This window comes from Macaca nemestrina, chromosome 10 (genome assembly GCF_043159975.1).
Source record: "Macaca nemestrina isolate mMacNem1 chromosome 10, mMacNem.hap1, whole genome shotgun sequence".
Lineage (NCBI taxonomy): Eukaryota > Metazoa > Chordata > Mammalia > Primates > Cercopithecidae > Macaca > Macaca nemestrina.
Window position 1 is genome coordinate 41979980 of NC_092134.1, and position 18505 is coordinate 41998484.

The window sequence follows — 18505 nt, forward strand, 5'->3', positions numbered from 1 at the left end:
GGCTAAATAAATACTTTCCTTGTAGTTGCAGTTTTTTTTTTTTTTCATTACTGAAATTTGGAAAGACACATAGATTCTATTGCCCTTTCAAAGTTCTAGTTTTCATAAAAGTATAATCTATGAAAATCAAATTTTTCATATATAGATGACGAAACTATGTTGTGATCAACTACTAGTTTTCTATGTATTTCATTTAAAAACTGGTGGACAATGAGAAAGATTTTAAACTATGATTAATGAAAGTGATAGATGACATACTTTTCGTATAAAACCATGGCTTTCTTTCAGGACACTTTAGAAATATGTCCAAAATACACAGAGAAACTCCACAGCATAGTGCTTGAATTTACACAAACACTCCAAGGCAAGTAAGAATCCGAATGAGTAGTTTCACATAAGGCTACTCATTTATTTTTGCAGTCCGCATTTAAAACAACTACAAGATTAATTTCATTCCATTTTTCTGGACTTACACATCCTGAAAGCAAGAAAAAAAATGCCATTTTGGAAGTATATTAAATGCTACTTGTAAACAAGGCTAGAAAGGGTGGAGAGTGAAATGGGATGGGGGTGGGGTAGCAAACCCTTTAGTTACAATATCTTAGGGAAATGAATCTACAATAAGACAAATTTCAAATCAAGTTGTTCCACTATACTACATAAGCAGTTTAGAATTTTAAGCAGATGCAAAAAGAATAAAGCAAATGGGAGGGAAAAAAAGGGCCGATAAAGTTTCTGGCTACAATACAAGAGACATATCATTACCATATGATCTAATGTGGGTGTCAGCCGGATTGTGTTCATTGAGGGAAACCTTATTTTTTAACTGTGCTATGGAGTAGAAGCAGGAGGTTTTCAACCTAGTGACAGTCACAGAGCAGCACCTACCCCCTCCTCCTTTCCACACCTGCAAACTCTTTTACTTGAGCTGAATATTTAGCGTAATTACATCTCAGCTTTGAGGGCTCCTGTGGCAAATTCCCGGATTAAAAGGTATGGTTTTCAATAATTGTCCTGAACTCTGCTACAGACTAATAAAACTTCGGTCAAGTTGAGAGCAGAAGGGATTATTTGGTGAGAAAAAGAAAAGGAAAAAAAAAACTTAAACTTTTATAGTCTTTATGCAACATTTTAAACAAGTATTATTTGAAAACAGAAGTTAAATATTTGATAAAATGATTGAATGTATTGTTTTATTTCTTTCTCTTCTGTATTTACAAAGATGCTTCTTAAAAAACTGTAACCTAACACCATGACTCTCTGTATTAATGTTTTTGTGTTTGTATTAATGAATGTTTAGCTCTTTAAGAGGTGGTAACCGAAAAGTGTTCTAAAGTAGCACATTTGTAATTGAGCTGTATATTTAAAAATGTATTTTTCTCCTGAATTTTTGTCTGCTTTAAGAACTTTCAAAAGCCCAGAAGAACTGAACTCTGGTGATTAGCTGAAGATACCTAACGTATATTTCTTCAACCCCAGAAATCAATAGAAATTATCACCAGAGAAGTGAAAATAAACACTGAAAATATTTATGTTCTTAAATGCCTAAGATATTAAAGAAGCTGTATAATTTCTTAAATGTAAAGTGTCCCAATCAGTATCTTCACTGCAAGTGAAATTTTAAGATACATTCACTATAAAATGAGGATGTGGGTTAATTTTCTAATTTTAAAACAGGGTAACACAGTGACCACTGGTTAAGTGGGCTGCCAGTGATGTAAATACCTGTGGCTTTTTTTTCCTGTTGCTGTTTCTAACCAGAAAAAGAGCCAAATGCCCCCTATAGTAACCCTTGCTTGTGGATAAATGTTGCTTTTATTCTTTATTTTAAAATTTTATATATATATATTATTGAAAATTTTAATCATCTAGTGCTGTAGGATTTTAATTTTGCTTTTGCATTTACAGCTTCACTTACCTCTTGAGGGTTAAATTTTGTCTTTGAAAGTGACACTAAAGGCACAGATGACATAATGCAAATGTTGATCTGAATGATATAGTTCATTTAATGGGCTTAAGTAGTTTTAGGAACCAGAAATTATTATTTTTGGTAAAACATTTGTAAACTATGGCAACTAGCTTTAGTGGAGTAGTGATATTACATTAGTAATTAGCATCTTGGAGAGTGTCATGCATTTTCAGACTACTTAAAACAGTTTCAATAAAATTTAAACAGCATATCATCTCAATAACAATCTCCTTGGTTTCTACTTGGACAGCTGCTCTTTGCTCTTTATATTTCTGATTAATTAAGGAAAGAAGGAAATGACTAAAGGATTTATCAGTATTGACAACCCACATGAAATGTTTTAAGATGTTGGGTCTTCAAGTACCATGACACTAATTTAAAACAGATGATTTTATGGAGGATTTTGCACAAAGTTTCTGGACATGCTATTATTTTTTCACAGTACAGTCAGGGTTAAATGCACACACACACACTCTCTCACACACACATGCAGACACACACAGAGCAAATGAAAGTGAAATAAAAATCGGTGATTGAAGTTATAAGCTGGCTGTCTATATTCAGCTTCAATCAAAAAGAATATTGTTTGGAGAATTTGTGCCATTTTAGCAGAAGTAAACAAACATAAATTATAATACTATTTCTCTCAGCTAATACTCAACACTTTCTTTTTGTGGGTAGTTAGTGAAAAAACCAGGCATGTTCTGCTCTGGAGAAAAGATTACAAAGCGACATCTGCATTAACTGTCGTTGCTATTTATTAAATCTGCAATTACTTGGCTTCATTTTTCTTTTAAGCTTGTAAGACATTAAATATGCAAGGCTAGCAAGCCTGTGGTAAACCATAAACATTGCATTTTTAATGGGAAACAGATACAAAACCACTCCCTCAGATACAATTCAAGGGAACAGGCTGCCAAAACAAGAGTCTTCTCTTAAAGGGAAACTCAGTAACCGAGTGGGAGTGGGCTCCTAGAAAAAGCTTAATGTTGAACTTAAAGTGGCAGTGTGAAGAATAATCTTTATGATATTTTGTTAAACCAAAAGCCACAAGCCTGTATTCAACATGTGCTGCCTTAGACACATACAGTAGTAAATATAAACTAAGAACAAAAATGTAAGAAACTGAAAACCATTTGTTTCTTCTCTAGAGAATCTAGGCAAAAATTTCCATAATATACCTTAAGGTTAGAACATACAAAGATCTTTCTTATTTTCTTTTCTCTCTCTCCTTTTCTTTCTTTCTTTCTTTCTTTCTTTCTTTCTTTCTTTCTTTCTTTCTTTCTTTCTTTCTTTTCCTTTTTTTAAAATATGCTACAATTGGATAATGACTCAAAACAGTTCTAAATATCTACTTACAAACATACAGCTTTAATATGGATTCATCTAAGTGTACAATTCAAGGTAGAGATGATCGGACTAATTATCTACTATGATGGGACTAAATATCTGCTATGTTTTGGAGATATCAATAGTTTCAATGCGATTTAAAAAATATTTTGTCTCCCAAATGACTTTGTTTCTATATAATCAAGTACCTTTTGTTATTCAGATTTATTACGATTTTGTCACTCAGATTTATTTAGTGCACTTCAGTTGATTTAACAACATAGATTTGTGCTTGTGGAATGAATGGATAAATATGGAATACATTTATCAAAAGAATACTTAGTTTTTTACAAAATGCCCTGTTAGCAAAATGAGATCATATATACAGCATATAAAAATCAGTTAGAATTTTCCATATGTGTGTATTAGCTTATTAAAAATAATGTTTGAGAAACTAGGAAATTGATTTATTTTTTTAAAGCCGATCTTGCTTATACCAAGTTGAGGTTTTCAATCCGCTAACTGTTTTATATCAGAAATTCGATATTGAAAAAAAGCTAATTTTGTGTTTTAAAAAATCAGACTGCTTGGAACAAATGGAGTAAATCGTCTTGTCAATAAAGTGATGGTCAATTGAGTCATTTGTGTGCAAAATATTGTGCAAGGCCCGGGTACAGAACAAGGAATAATAAGACACGCCCTGAAGGAGTACATCGACTAGTGGAGGGACAGACCAAGCACGCAAAACAAATTGCAATATAATGTGATAAGTTCTTTAAAAGAGGTAAGAGCAACGTGCTTTGGGAGCAGAGAAGAGGGAGAAAGCAGTATCCTGCCTGGATGAGCCAGGGGACACAGAAGACAAGCCCACTATCTCATTTAATCTTTACAACACTCTTGCAAGGTCGGTATTCTACATGGCAAGTAGTTTTGATTGTCAGGGTTCAGGTGAGGACTGGGAATGGTGTGACAATGAGAGGAATGTGGCTAGAGCTATTAATTCATACCAATTTGTGAGTGGTCTGACATACAGCACAGGGACTGTGGGCAGTATTGATAGGTCAAAGGAAGTTAATAAATGGTTTGTAGTAGAAATTAATAAGATGAAATTGAATTTTTAGAGGATGATTCGGGCAGCAAAGTGGGAGATGGACTGAAATAGAGGAAATATGCAAGGCAGAGATGAATTGGAAGCTCTTGTAGTAGTTTAGGGAGAGATGAGAAAGGCCTGGACCAAAATAAATGTGATAGGATGGAAAGATGTGACTGGCTTCCAGAGGTATTTCTGAAGCAGAAATTGGAGATCTCCTATATGTATAGAGAGAATTTTATTTGACCATGGCAAGGCTTGTGTTAAGTGAGCATTGAAAAGTCCAACATGATTTATTATCGTGACAATTTTGCCAACAATTTGAATATATAGTATACATCTTAATTTATACCGCAAATTCAAAACAAGCAGATTTAAATAATATTTGGATTTCTCATCCTAAGTAAATAGCTGTGCAAATGATACTATAATGTACCCGATCATCTTTCAATACATTCTTAATGCACTGCTTCCTGATAATAAATGAAATATTATATTGCACCTTTTCTCTGTGCTCACTCTATTGTGGCATACTATATAAGAAACAACACGCAGATTAGGCAGTGCTACTCTTCTTCAAACTCTCATTTGTTTCCTAGGTTCCCTGGTTGTGAAAATACATGAGATAAGTCATGAAGGTCACTATCATCCTCCTTCTGCTTGCACAAGTTTCCTGGGCCGGACCGTTTCAACAGAGAGGCTTATTTGACTTTATGCTAGAAGATGAGGCTTCTGGGATAGGCCCAGAACTTCCTGATGACCGCGACTATGAGCCCCCTCTAGGCCCAGTGTGCCCCTTCCGCTGTCAATGCCATCTTCGAGTGGTCCAGTGTTCTGACTTGGGTGAGTGGGATGCAGTTTCTCTTTACCTACCTTATTTGTTTTGTTCTTGGGAATGGCAACTCTGAGAGTTTAGCATTTTCAGTTTTAATCTCTCCAAATGTGAGACACAGTGCCACCTAATGAGGAATAAAGGAAGCAGAACAGGATAGAAAGAAAAGTGGCGTTGTGGTTCTCTCTCTCTCTCTCTCTCTCTCTCCCCCCGCCCCCACCCGTCCCTCTTCCTTTTGTCCTCCATTACTTTGCAATCTTGGGAAAATCACTTTAAAAAATATTTCTGAGCTTCATATCCCTTCTTCTACAAAATAAAATTTTGAAGAAAACAGTGTCTTATGTTCTAAAATTTCAGAGTGATGGTTTAATCTTAATTCTATAACGTGGTTTTATAAAATATTAGATATTAAGAAAATCAGGTCAGTCTCTCTACTCTTCACTTAGCCCAGACAACAGAGTTTCAGCATTACTAAATTGTAAAATATGCAGTTATCAAAAGCAAAACTTGTCAAATTTTATGACAAAATCTTATCTTTCAATTATCAAAATACTCCCTTCATCTCTGAGCCTTAGTTTTGTCTGTACTTTTGACATTTTGTAATCCAGCTGCTTATATTCTTTAGAAAGTTTCAAAGGAAATATTTATCACTAAGGTATGGTGTAAATATTCAATGTAATCATGTTACATATATCTTTAGCCTAACACCCTAAAGACAGTTTGATTTATCATCTTTTCAGAAAAATTTGGTCTGGAAATTCCAAGAGCATTACACTTAGAAGATAAATCTCCAGAAAGATTGAAGCTCAGTGGATGGGCCAAAGGGGAATGAACTCAGTTTACATGGCAGCTGATTCACATTCCTCATTTGGAAGGGGTGTATTTTCTTATTGGAGATGAAAAGAAAAAAAAAAAATCTTTATATCATGATTCTGCCATGTGTACTTCCTTCTAGAGGAAATCCCATATTATGATCAGGCACTTCTTTCAGAAGTCCTATATTTACTCAGAACACGCTTTCTAGCAGCAGTCTGCAGAAGAAAAGTGCCACTAGCTTCTACAATTGGAATAAACTACCTCTAGGAACCTGGAAAAACATAAAGTATATTCAGCAGTAACAACTGAAAAACACTCGAAATAGCTTCTTCAACACATATATTGTATAGCCATTTACAACCCAAATACAAATGTTATGTAAAGGCTTTCAAAAGGCCACAGAATAATTCCAGTGGATTGATTGGTTCACTCATTCAGAAGCTATACTGGGAACCCATCATGGATGAACTCTGCTCTAGGCATGGGGAGGAAAGGATGAGGAAGACAAATATGGCCCTAGTTCCTGTGGATCTTATATTCTAGTGGTGGTGACTATTACTTTTTGAATTGTGTATTCACCACAGGGGAGATTGGATTACTCTTCAGAAACTTTATAAGTATCGAGAGATGACCTGCATTATTGTCTTGGGCAGGAAAATTACAGGGTTGAAAAAAATCTGGACAAAGAAATCACCAGTTGATGGATATACACAGGATAATCTTTTCTGAAGTTACTAAAATGGCGAAGTTCCCCAAAAATGTGATGCGAGTTAAATTTCACTTTGCCTCTGAGAACAAGTTAAAAGAGTGTACTATTACTTTCACTACATATATTATCAAAAATGAAGGGTTGATGTTTTTAAGGAAAGCAGAGTTGGCCAGTCACTTTAGTGAAGTTTTATTTTTTCGTAAATATAGTGTGCCTTTGCTTCCATGAAAAATAGTTCATAAAGCTTGACCCTGATGAAAGCACTGGGCATAAGTCTATTGTTCAAAGCGAAACAACAGCAACAAAATGTAGTCTTAGGAAGCAGCAAGTTCACTGACTTGGGACCTTTGTGATCATTTTGTTGTTGCTGTTGATATTGTTTTGTTTATTTTGTTTTGTTTTTAGATAAGAAAGTTTTCTACATGTTATCTCTTTTCTAGGAGCTCAAAGTGTACATCATCCCTTTATTATGGCTAGGTTTACTGACTCATATACTAAGGAAGTAGCTAAAATTATAAAAATAATTTGTCTTTAAAACCATATTTAACTAAGAGAACTAAGTTCCAATGAGCAGTGGTCTCATGCGATGTATTTTCAATATCTTAAAATTTAAAGGTGAATATTTAAATATATTATAAATTTTAAAATCAGATATCTCTAAGAAAATACATTTCTTAAAGGGAAATGAAATTCGCTTGACTTTAAATAAAACCAAATGAACTCATTTCATATTTTTAACTATTATCTAACTCTTTCTTACTTTATGATGCTGGCAAGCTGTTGAGAGCCTTGACATCTTCATTGGTAGAAAAATCACAGTCTTAGAAATCCTATTAATTGTATGAGGTACCTATGTCATAGTAGCAGCTTCAAGCAGTTTTAAAATAATATGATTACATGCAGTAACAGATTAAGAAAAAAGAAAGCAAGCAGGGAGAAATGGACCACCTAATTCACCGTAAATGCAATATAGTTGATTTTTTATTTGTTTTATGTCCTCTAGTGATCTAAGCATGAAGGTTGAATTATTATAAAAAAGAAAATAAATGCAGTGCAGTTGGGGATGAAAATGTTAATGCTTATCTGTATCAAAGACTAATGTTGTCTTCAGGATTATCCTTGATGGATTATCCTCGGCAGACATTTAATGAGCAGAGAGAAGCTACAGTGTTGAAGGACAAAAGTCCTTTGTCATCTTATTATCTAAATAATGTTTAATACAAATAAATTTTTTAAATTAAAATGTTTGACTACTTTTTCCCACTAAGAAATATTCTTGGCAAAATTAAATATCAAAATTTTAAACAATTCTTTCAAAGCTAAGAAGTCAAAAACTGTGAAATTAAAATTATGTAATTACTCTGTAGGGTAATTTGAGGCCTCTGGAAAATGCATGGACTGTTTTAGTCCCTAATTCTAATTTATCAGAGTAGTATTAAAATGTGTTTTTTTTTCTTTTTCTTTCTTCTTTTTTTTTTTTTTTTAGAGGATAAGGGATTGAGACAGTAAACATGAATTCCCCATAGATATTGGCCAAGTTGTTTTGTTGAATTTGTTGCAACTTACCTTGTAATTGGAACCACAATTTTATGAGACCCATATCTTGTCTTCTTTTATGTCTATTAAGACATAAATCAGTTCCCTCTTAATTACAGCATTTATTTCAAAAAGTAATATTATAAATAAATGTAGAGTAAGCAAATTCAGAAGTCTTTCAGTTACTTTATAATAATAAATCCACAAGGTAACTTAGTCTTTTAAAAATCAAAAATTTTTTAAATGTTCTGATTTTGATTGGATTTTCTATTTTATATGTTTGGCATCCTGTAGGAAGACAGCTTCCCTTACTTAGGTACTCTGACTCAGCCATTCATCTTTGGATCAAGAGTCATCAGGTAGTATAATTTGGTATGGACTAACACCTCATTATTGAAATGCAAATCAGTCTTGACAAGTCAAATAAGAACAAGTATTGTCTTTTGACTAGTCTCCAAAATTAAAATTATAATTCTTGATATATTTCTTATAAACAAATTTCAAGAGTTGAAATGTCTCTTAAAACTATTTAGTAGTGGAAAGAACTTGGGCTGTACAGTTAAACACCTCTGATCTCAAATTCTGCTTTGCTGTTTACTACCTGTAACCTTGAAACTTTCAAAACTTTGTTTCCTCATTTGATGAATGGAAATATATCTTATTTCACTGGGTAGGAATAGAAAAATATATGTACAAATGCTTATTATAGTAACTGGTACATTTCACTTACCATTTCAGGCAAAGTTGGCTAAGAACATGAGGCTGTTTCTGGTATTTCCTTTCATTTTTATTTATCTTTGAGAATAATAGGTATAGGCCATATACTTAATAGAGACTGTCAATGACTTATACTTATTATTCTCAATTCAAATTATATCATATTATACTAATTGAAAATAAGCCATACACTTATTAGAGACTTATTAAGAGTCTTTAATAAGTATATGGGTTGTCAAGCTAGAGACAAAATAGTACCATCTCTCTCCACCTCTCTAAAGAGGACCACATCATCTCCAAGTGTAAACAGACAAGAATAAAAAAAAATGTGCATTTACTAAGCAATTCAATGTTCTCCAAACCAATATTCCTTTGAACAAAATGAGTTTGTTTGATTTGAGAACAATGAAGGATTTGACTATTTTATAATCATAAATGATTCACACCCCCACACACTTAGCCCTCTAGAAATGGTGCCAGAAGATGAAACACATTTAATTTTGCCATATGGAAGCATTACAAATAACTACTGGTTTCTAATAATGTACGTTATAATGCAAATAATGTTTTAATTTTTAAAAAACTCAGACAAAGTACAACTTTTTAAATTTTATAGTTGCTTCTTATTCATACTCATTTTTCTTGAACTAGTGAAAAATTTTGTCAGAGGTTACCACTTGGGATGTATTGTACTACAGCTTCTCGCTTGGCTGAGGAAACTGGTTTTCCAGAAGCAGACCTTATACAAGAGATAAATGAACCATTACACTTCTGCCATGAAATCAACCCAGAAAAATAAATTAGGACAGTTTTGTAGAGGGGCAGACAGAATGCTAGATGCTCAGTTGCCTTTTTCATTTATGTCTGGCTCTGCAGCAGCAGGGGTGTGAGGCGTTCGTCATTCAGGGTTTCTAATGCACCAAAAGGGTGTTTCCAAAACGTGATATGGGAAGGAGGCTGTGCACAGAGTATGCCCACTGGATTGCCTAAATTGACATTGGGTAGGAGTGGAGTATGCTTCAGATGAAGCAAGAGTAATGCTCAATGTGACCCAAAGTCTCCTGAATCAAGGGGTTAAAAGATGGAGAGGAGGAAGAGAGGGAGTCAAGAAGGCCAAAGGAAGCGTCTGTCTCCTTAACCTGACTGACAACTAACATAGCCCTGGTTTCCTTCTCAGTCCCCAGGAGGGAGAGAGAGGCAGCTGTGTGGGATCAAGGCATTTTGTGAGACTGCAGCTGTGATTCATTTTCCTTTGGAAGAACATCCCTAGCTCCAGGGGATATGGTGGGAATTGGTTAGCTAAAATATCAATTCCCTGGGTAAAAGAGGAAAACTATGAGACCTCTAATCTTAACTTTTCTCCTTCAAAAGAGTGGAAAAATATTACATAGTTCCTCAGAAATAAAAAAAAAAAATGAGTTTGCAATTCAGTCTTAATAAAAAGAGAAAGCCTTTAGCATATATACTGTAACACTCAAGACTCAGTTACTCTTGACTTGGTCTGTGGACTGCTTTAACTTTTGTAGCTTGCCTACTTCTGCCTTTTTACTGTAATCTACATTTGCTTTGATTATTCTATACTAATCAATTATATATACGTATCTATGATTATACAATATCTTTTAATTATCTTTTTATATATCTATTTTATTGTTTTCTTCACTAGAAAAGAAGTATTGCAATAATTTATCTTTGTACAACCTCTACACAATAAATTGCCTTATACTTTCTAGACTCTTTAAATATCAATCAATGATTGATGAATGAATACACGAACATATGCGTGGCTTGGTTCTTGAATTAATGCTTGGATGAATATTCTACAATATTCCTCACTCTAGCAAGCTGCAAAGAGAAGGGAACATGTCTGATTGAGAAATAGAAGTGATTTCTTAGTGCATCCTTGCTCCTTCCCTTTAAGGATAACTGTAAAACCAGGAAGCTTAGAAATTCCTTGAGTTTGACTAGAAAGAGAAGAGAATTAAAGAGAAGAATTGTTTATGTCTGAAGCCTGGTCTAACTGATAATACAGTCAGATTGCCTTTTTTAAGATGGAAAGAGGGAAACATGTCTGCCTTGAGCAGAAAAGTTTTTTTTGCTGGGGCTGGAGCTTCTAAATATTATTTTGGTCATTTGCCCAAAAACTGAAGTACACCACCAATGTCCCAATTATGAAGTTGAATGCAGAATTATAAAAAAAAATTGCTGAAAGTCAGTAAGAACAAATTTTAGAATTCGGACTCCTGCCACATGGCAAAAAAAGCATGATGTTTTAAGACGACCTGGCCTTTGTCCAACATGATGTTTACCAGATCGCTGACATTTGCTAACAGAACAATGCTATTCATCACTGGGACAACCAAAAGAAGGGAAGAAAAAAAAAAAAGAAGTCTATTTCTTACTAGTCTTTATTCAGAAATGATTTTTTGGTAATGTCTTAAGTAGTATCTTATTTGCTTTAATAAATAACTAGATTTTAAAGAAGACAAAACTCCTTATAAAAAACTGGGAGAGCAAATATCTAATCCAGGCTACCTTGAAAATGGGGTGTTTTAATAGAAAATTTAGAATTATGTTAAATAAAGGATGCTCAATGAAAAATAAATGTAGGAAACCACTATGCTCCTGTTACTACAGCTGAATGAATTTTACCCCAAAACATAGTGGCTTAAAAATAATTTAATTTGTTCATGACTTGAGGTATGGAAAATTTGGCAAGGGCTCTGAAGGGCTGTTCTCACTTGGGGTCACTCTTGCACTTGTAGTCAAATGTTATCCGAGATTATAGTCATAAGAAGGCTAGCCTGGGCTGGACACCTGAGACAGTTCACTGTCATAACTGACAGTTGCTGCCACTATCGCCCACAAGCTTGACTGTTCTATCCTCTGGATTGCCTCAGGCGGCTTCTCTTTTTTTCTATGGCCCCTGGCTGTCCCAGAGCAAGCATCCCAGAAGAAGTGGGTAGCAGCTACACAATCTTTTCTGACCTTGTCTCAAATGTCATGGTGTTTCAGTCTATTGATTCCTAGAGGCATCAAAAGACCATCCTACATTCAAAGGGAAGAGAGAGGAATTAGATGCTATCTTCTAATGGTAATGGGACAAATGCTTATTGTAGAAGAGGATGTAGGATAAAAAATTTAATGTATGGCATCTTTGGAAAATATAATCATCTGCATATATACTTAGATTTATATATATTTCTAATGAGAAGTTTGAGCATAGTTATATATTATGTAGAGAAAGCTCACAGATATTACATGTCCCCCATGAAGGTCATTATTTAATAATTACAAACTACATTAAGATGTTAAATAATTATAACTAAATTAATTTATAAATTAACTTCATAGTTACTTAATTCTTCTACTTAAGATTGTAAGAAAAGTATTAAGTCATATCCTGATTACTTTGTTTTCATTATGGAACATTTTTTGGACGTAAATTGAACCTGCCTAAATGATACATATAATTTAAAATGCCAACATTTTACTTTCTATATTATTTTCTGAATAACCATAAAATTAATCACTATCAATAGGAATTATTTAGTTAAAAATCACATACAATTAATACAATCAGATATGCTTAAAGGCAGAATTTAAATTTATTTAAAAGTTTAAAAAATGAAGGTAGGATAACTGTTTCATAGAATACTATTGGTTTTTATATTTTTTGAAGATTAGGTTTACTTCAAATAAGCATTTTTCATCAAAAATAATCTTTAGTCCTAGTGTATTTCTACCACAATTTACTTCAGGCTTGGTGTTTTCAGATGAGGAAATGGAGCCTGAGGAATGCTAACTTAGAGATTCTGGTCATCTCTCCTTAATAGCCGAGTTGATTTTAACCCAAGCCATTCTGACTCTAATGATGTACAAACAAAGAGTAATATTTTATAGATTTACAAGAGTGTAGCATTTGCCACCATTAAAATAGGGTTAAATTGACAAGGAGCAGTTTTTGAGGGGTCTAATTATTCAGTGGGGATCGGATCATGTGCTTCCTAAACTGAAGGCTCATCCAAAGGCAGAGATAGGACGACAAGCACCCCAAAGGCCCTGAACTTCATGGGAACAATGATGAATGCAGGAAATAACTGTAAAGAAAAAAACATTTCAGGACCAAGATCTTTAGATGAACACCTCGTGTTTGACATACCTGAAAAACAGATTTCAGTCTCTAGGATGATATGCATGGTGATTGTACAGAAAAAAAGGAGTTACAGATGAATAATCAGAAAGATTATTCAGAAAGATAATGAGAGCAACACCCTCTGTTTTGCTTATTATAATAATCATAGGTAGCAATACTTGAGACGCTGCTATGCACTATGGTAGGAGATTATTTTGTAGCATAGCTTATTGAATTTTCACAAAAATTCTGTGAAAGACTTAAGAAAACTGAGGACAGAGGGTTTAAAGAATATGTCTTCTAATTTTTTTTTTTTTTTTTTTTTTTTTTGAGACAGTGTCTCTCTCTGTCGCCTAGGCTGGAGAGCAGTGGCACGTTCTTGGCTCACTGCAAGCTCCGCCTCCCAGGTTCACACCATTCTCCTGCCTCAGCCTCCCCGGTACCTGGGACTACAGGCGCCCGCAACCACGCCCGGCTAATTTTGTTGTATTTTCAGTAGAGACAGGGTTTCACCATGTTAGCCAGGATGGTCTCGATCTCCTGACCTCGTAATCCGCCCGTCTCAGCCTCCCAAAGTGCTGGGATTACAGGCTTGAGCCACCATGCCCGACCTCAATATGTCTTCTAATCTTAAAGATCAAGAAGAGGAACCAGAATTGAAATTCACATAACGGTCTTATAAAAAATTGTTATTATAGGAGCATGTTTAAATATGAAAATTCTACAGAATAAAATGACCCCATTGTGTACCCACAACAGAGCTTCAATCAATGTCAACTAATGCCACTATTTTTCTATCTCCACCCACTTCCATATCATTTTAAAGCAAATTCCAGATATATGATTTTATCTATCAATACACGTCAGTATGTTTCTCTGAAAAATAAAGCTCTCAAATAAAATAGCTATATTTTATAGTTTATTTATATGAATCAGGATCCAGATGAAGTACATACATTGCTTTTTTAAAAATAGCTTTTTTTAATTTTGTTTTTGTTTTTGAGACAGGATCTCACTCTGTTGCCTAGGCTGGAGTGCATGGTATGATCACAGCTCACTGTAGCCTCAACCTCTCCTCCCTCCCGAGCAGCTGGGACTACAGGCTTGTGCCACCATGCCCAGCTAATTTTTTGTAAAGATGGGGTCTTGCCATGTTGCCCAGACTGGTGTTGAACTCAGAGGCTCAAGCAATCCACTTGCCTGAGCTTCCCAAATTTCTAGTATTAGAGGCAAGAGACACAGCACCCAGCTGAAACGTCTCTTATCTCTCCCTTAAACTACAGACTCACAATTTCTTCATTTTCTTTTGGAATTTAGAGGATTAATCAGATTCGGGATTAATTGTTTTTGACAATACAAACCTATGAATGGGGATTTGTTTCTTCATTTAGAAGCTTCTAATTGATCCTTTCCCAGGAGAAATATATGCCATGTAGAGGAACTCTTACTGCTGGAGTAGTCACCCTGTAAGACAGAAAAATCAGTCTTCTTTAGATATTTATGTGACAAAAGGTGCTTCACAAATATGGCAAAGACACTGAAGAAAGTGAGAGCAATTTTCACGTGCAGATAATGGGAATGACATATTTGACAGTAAGTAGCATTCATTTATAAAATGTTCCTGGCCAACTGAGAATCGGGAAAAAATATGTAATCATTATAACCAGTTGTATCCTAATACTTCTGAGGAAAAATAAAAATTCCTATGATAGCAGGTTATAGGGAGATGGTTACAACAGAACACGGCAGAAATGATCTCAAAGCCATACTCATAAACTTTTCATCATGGGACAGCAAGGCAGATAAGACTTGAAAATTAATTAATCAGAAAGGTTCTTCCTGTTTTCAAAGCAGCCAGAGCAAATTGCTGATGTGAAACAATAATTAGTCCTCCTTACCAGGAAAAAAATAAATAAATACACTAACAAAACAAACAAAGACCCTGAAATACAGGACAGTATAGTTTAAACTTATAAATTTATAGCCTATAAGAAGTTCAGCGGTGCAAGATTACTGTTATACAGGGGTAGTCAGGATGAATATTACAGAGGTGAGGAGATAACGGATGTGCTTCAAGGCATTGTTAGAATGGAAATAGAAAAAAATGAATAAGTGGAGTTTACATAAAATATGCATTGTATGAACAAAAATGAGTAGCTAGGAATGAGTATAATATGCTCAAGGAATAGCTGTAGATCAACATTAGAAAATATGCACAATGATCAATTGCATGAATAAATGGCAAACCACGGCCAGGCACGGAGGCTCACACCTGTAATCCCAGCACTTTGGGAGGCCGAGGCTGTCGGATCATGAGGTCAGGAGATCAAGACTATCCTGGCTAACACAGTGAAACCCCATCTCTACTAAAAATACAAAAAATTAGCCAGGCGTTGGTGGCACACGCCTGTAGTCCCAGCTATTCGGGAGAATCTTTTGAATCCAGGATGTGGAGGTTTCAGTGAGCTGAGATGACACCACTGCATTCTAGTCTGAGCGACAGAGCAAGACACTGTCTCAAAACAATAACAACAACAAAAACAAACAAACAAACAAACAAAAAACAAAAAATCCCACATACTTCTGGAGTGAGGACTCAGACTATCCTGGTTCTTGGTCTACTTTAGCCATGAGGCACCTTCGATAAGCTATTTAATTTCTTTGGGTTTCTGTTTCTTTACCTATGAAATGAGAAGATTAGACTGGCTTGAAATTCTCTGATTTCTGGGATAAGTAAACTTTTTTGAATGTTGAACATGCTAATTTCTCATTAAGGTCAATACCAAACCTAACAAAAGAAGAGCCTGCCATCTGCTATCATAATCATTTTTTAAAGAACGTGTATTTAAAAGTAGAAATGGAAGTGAAGGCAGGAACTGGTCTCAGATGGTCTCAGAAATTGTGTGTGTGTGTGTGTGTGTGTGTGTGTGTGTGTGTGTGGTGTGTGTGGAGTGTCTGCGTGTGTGTGAGATAATTTAAACTAACCACACTGCTCTTATTGATTTTTTTTAAATTTTGATATAGATTGCTAAAAACTTCATCACAGAGTCTGCCTAATCAGCATTTGGGAACCATAGACTAGCTGATATTTAAGGGCCCTTCCCTTTATGACGTTCAGAGAACTCATAATAACTAGGATAAATTCTCCATTATACTTTGCCTCTTGTCTTTGAGCAAGCTAGTTAACACTCCAATGCGTTATCTACCCCTTACAGGTACAGCATATTACGGGGTCTGATGTCAGAACAATTATTTCAGGGGATACAGATAGGTATGCCAGAAAAAAAAGTCATGCTGGAAGCCAGGAGAGTTGTCATCTAATCCACATTTTGTCATTCCTAACTAGATAAATTTGTTCATGTTATGAAACTTCTTAAAAGAATTGTCTGAAAGTATGAGATTACCATACTGCCTTACCTCTCTCATCGGGTTGTTGTAAGGTAAATAATAACATATTTTCATTTTAAAAAATAAACTCTAAAACTAAATTATTAATTAAAAAATATTAATATGTGAAATCCCCCAAATAAACATAAATTTACTAATTCAGAGCAGGTTGTAGAACTACGATTTTAATCATTGAAATGGCTCTCGAAGAACTAAAATACAAGAATTAGAATCCTGAGGATGGTATTCCTTTTTTCTGAATCTCTAGAAATAAGATGTATATAAATTACCTTAAGTAGCTCCTATTGTTACAAAATTTTAGGATGACAATGTAATCAAAAGTGTCAGCCACCAGAGACATCATTCTTTCCCTACACATTTGAAATTTTATCTGCAGTTTCGCATTGACAAAATGTTGAGAGTCACTAGAATTTAAGTTCACCAGTGAATAAAAGTAAGCATAAGTGGAAATTAGGACTTCAATGAAGGTGCCCAAGAAGGAATGATAAAATGTAGTAACTACCTTCCAAATGAAAAGAAGTTTGTCTTTTCTGGGTTGGAGAACACTAATTATCAAAGATTTGGCAGAAGTCTACTATTCCTAATTGCATGAAATTAGCAAATTGATATTTCTGAAAATGGCAGTGATTACAACTGTACAGTGTCATTAAACAACCTCCTACAAGGTAACTGTTCTCGTATTTTACTGTTCATCACTGAAAACACTTAACTCTTGTTATTTTGATGGGAACTGTGTCTATAAAAGTTATACATTGATGTAACATATATACATAAGCTCAGACTTACCTGCATTTTGATACTTAAATTTATGAAGATAGGTGGTCACTGAATTAAGAACACGATTCTACCCGCAACCCCAACTATCAATGAAGTAGTGATATTGTAAAGAAAAAATTACTTAGAAAAGACTCACAAATTGGTAGCTTCAGGTATGTTTTCTGTAATTTTCATGGAAGAAATGAAGACAGTCAAAATATGGCTACCATGGTGGTTTACAAGTATGTTTACATAAAACTCAAAATTGAAAAGTGATTTTTTCAACATAGCAGTTATTATACCCTGTTGTAATTTTATTTTACTTGAAAATGGTAAACTGAATTATATTTTTATGAAGTCATGGGCAATATCTGCTTTGGTCTTGCTATATTCCCAGGATCTAATAAATTTAGGCTGCCCAGGAGGTATTCAATAAAGGCTTGTTGAATTGATGAAAAAATAACCTTCAGTACTTCCAGTTTCAGATATGATGGAGAGATTGCTTCTACCAAAGGTTAAAAAATATTTCGGATTTATGTCATGCAGTCTTAAAATACAGAAATGATCACATTAATTTGAGTTAATAGAACATCAAATTTTTACTTAATGTCCTACTTCAATATGAAACAATGGAAAAATGAAAAGCAAACGGCCTTTTAAAATATTTTTCTCCGTTATGATTCTCAATGATTTATTCAAAATAATTGCCTTTTGTATAACTCTGGTTCATCCTTATATGACTAGCTGAATGACTATTAAAATATTTCTTAATACCATGGACCATTTGATTATTCAATGAATTTACATTTGCAACCTAAAAACAATAATTCAGTCAGTTAGACCAAAATCTAAAGTCCAAAAGTAATGCTTCATAAAATTAATGTAAGATATGTCATACTACCAAATTTATTTCATTCTAAGTAGCCATATATCTATTGGTCATAAAATATTAACTGAAATTAACATTATTTTGGCATTCTAATGAAAACTAAAAGAACCATTATCCCAAAATGTTGGATAAATTTTCAAGATCCTGCCACAAGTTGATTATACGTTTATATAATTTTAACTGTAGATCTGTGACAGGGTTAGGTTTATCAAAAAGATCTTTATTACTGATGATTTGGCTACAGTAATTATTGACACGTTATTTATGTAAAAATGTATTGATTTACAAATCACTTATGCTGACTACTTATCAAAATAAC

At 34.2% G+C, this 18505-nt stretch overlaps 1 protein-coding gene across 3 annotated transcripts in view; it reads left to right on the plus strand.

Moving 5' to 3' along the window:
- The first annotated feature begins 741 nt into the window (after window positions 1–741).
- The window catches only part of LOC105483740 (decorin), a 37401-nt gene continuing 19637 nt past the window's right edge, over window positions 742–18505 (plus strand). The window contains exons 1-2 of one of the 3 annotated variants that reach the window (XM_011744719.2): window positions 742–993; window positions 4988–5231. In XM_011744719.2, coding sequence (XP_011743021.1) covers window positions 5021–5231 — 211 coding nt within the window. In that variant the 5' untranslated portion in view covers window positions 742–993; window positions 4988–5020. Of the gene's footprint in view, window positions 994–1052; window positions 1075–3996; window positions 4203–4987; window positions 5232–18505 lie in introns of those variants that run through there. The other 2 variants (XM_011744720.2, XM_011744718.2) reach the window with 2 other exon arrangements.